The sequence below is a fragment of the Malurus melanocephalus genome, unplaced genomic scaffold, assembly GCF_030028575.1.
Source record: "Malurus melanocephalus ecotype Western Australia unplaced genomic scaffold, MMel_1.1 scaffold_3881, whole genome shotgun sequence".
Classification (NCBI taxonomy): Eukaryota; Metazoa; Chordata; class Aves; order Passeriformes; family Maluridae; genus Malurus; species Malurus melanocephalus.
In genome coordinates this window covers 1-1,109 of record NW_026627113.1, presented here as the reverse complement: position 1 = coordinate 1,109, position 1,109 = coordinate 1, and the positions used below count along the sequence as shown (strand labels likewise).

Sequence of the window (1,109 nt, the reverse complement as noted above, 5' to 3'; positions counted from 1 at the left end):
TTTCCAGCCCGAGAACCTCCTGTACACCTCCAAGCGGCCCAACGCCGTGCTCAAACTCACCGACTTCGGCTTTGCCAAGGAAACCACCACGCACAACTCGCTGGCCACACCGTGCTACACGCCCTACTACGTGGGTGAGTGCCTACATGGGGTGCCCTACTACGTGGGGTCTGGGCTGGGGGCTTTGGAGGGTGCATCCCATAAATTCTGATCCAGCCTGAGCTCTGGGGTGATGCTCTCCACTGCTTCCCAAAGTGCCCGGAGCTGCAGGCGGCTCTTGGTGGCTCCATGGGGTGTCAGAGCCCTCTCACCCAGTGCTGACACCACAATTTAGGATTTTCTTTCTGTCTTCACCAGCCCCGGAGGTGCTGGGCCCGGAGAAGTACGACAAGTCGTGTGAYATGTGGTCCCTGGGTGTCATCATGTACATCCTGTGAGTCTGAGGCTTCCTCTCCATCCTGCCCCTGGCACTGCCCTGTGGGTGCTCCTGGGGAGGATTTTGGGGTGACACCGTGCCTCTGTCCCCTGCAGGCTGTGTGGGTACCCCCCATTCTACTCCAACCACGGCCTGGCCATCTCTCCGGGCATGAAGAAGCGGATCCGAATGGGGCAGTACGAGTTCCCCAACCCCGAGTGGTCCGAGGTGTCAGAGGAAGGTAAACGTGTCCCTGTGGTGGCTGTCCCCAGGCTGCTTTGGGGGGCTGGGGGGAGCCTGGGGGTGTTGGGGTCACCTCAGGGTGCAGCAGCACCTTCAGCTCTGCTGGAGAAGCTTTGCTGAAGGGTTTGGGTTGGGTGTGGGGCACACAGGGGGTGTGTGCAGGGATTTCGGGGCTGGAGCTGGAGGGTTGGAGCTCAGGGAGGTTGGAAATTGGGAAAGTTGGAGTTCAGGGAGGTTGGAGCTTGGGGAGGTTGGAGCTCAGGGAATTTGGAACTCAGGGAGGTTGGAATTCTGGGAGGTTGGGATTCTGGGAGGTTGGAGCTGAGGCTCCTGACCCTTCACCAACCCCTGCAGTGAAGCAGCTGATCCGGAACCTGCTGAAAACAGACCCGACCCAGCGCATGACGATAACGGAGTTCATGAACCACCCCTGGATCATGGTGAGGGTGGG

General features: G+C 59.9%; 1 protein-coding gene across 1 annotated transcript; it reads left to right on the top strand.

Moving 5' to 3' along the window:
- Position 1: 1 nt before the first annotated feature.
- On the top strand, positions 2-1,098 carry LOC130588239 (MAP kinase-activated protein kinase 2; the record flags this gene model as incomplete). The annotated part of the gene is made up of 4 exons (XM_057389186.1): positions 2-134; positions 358-433; positions 532-656; positions 1,013-1,098. Coding segments are annotated over 4 exons (420 nt in total), but the record flags the coding sequence as incomplete, so codon positions are not given.
- Positions 1,099-1,109: the final 11 nt, after the last annotated feature.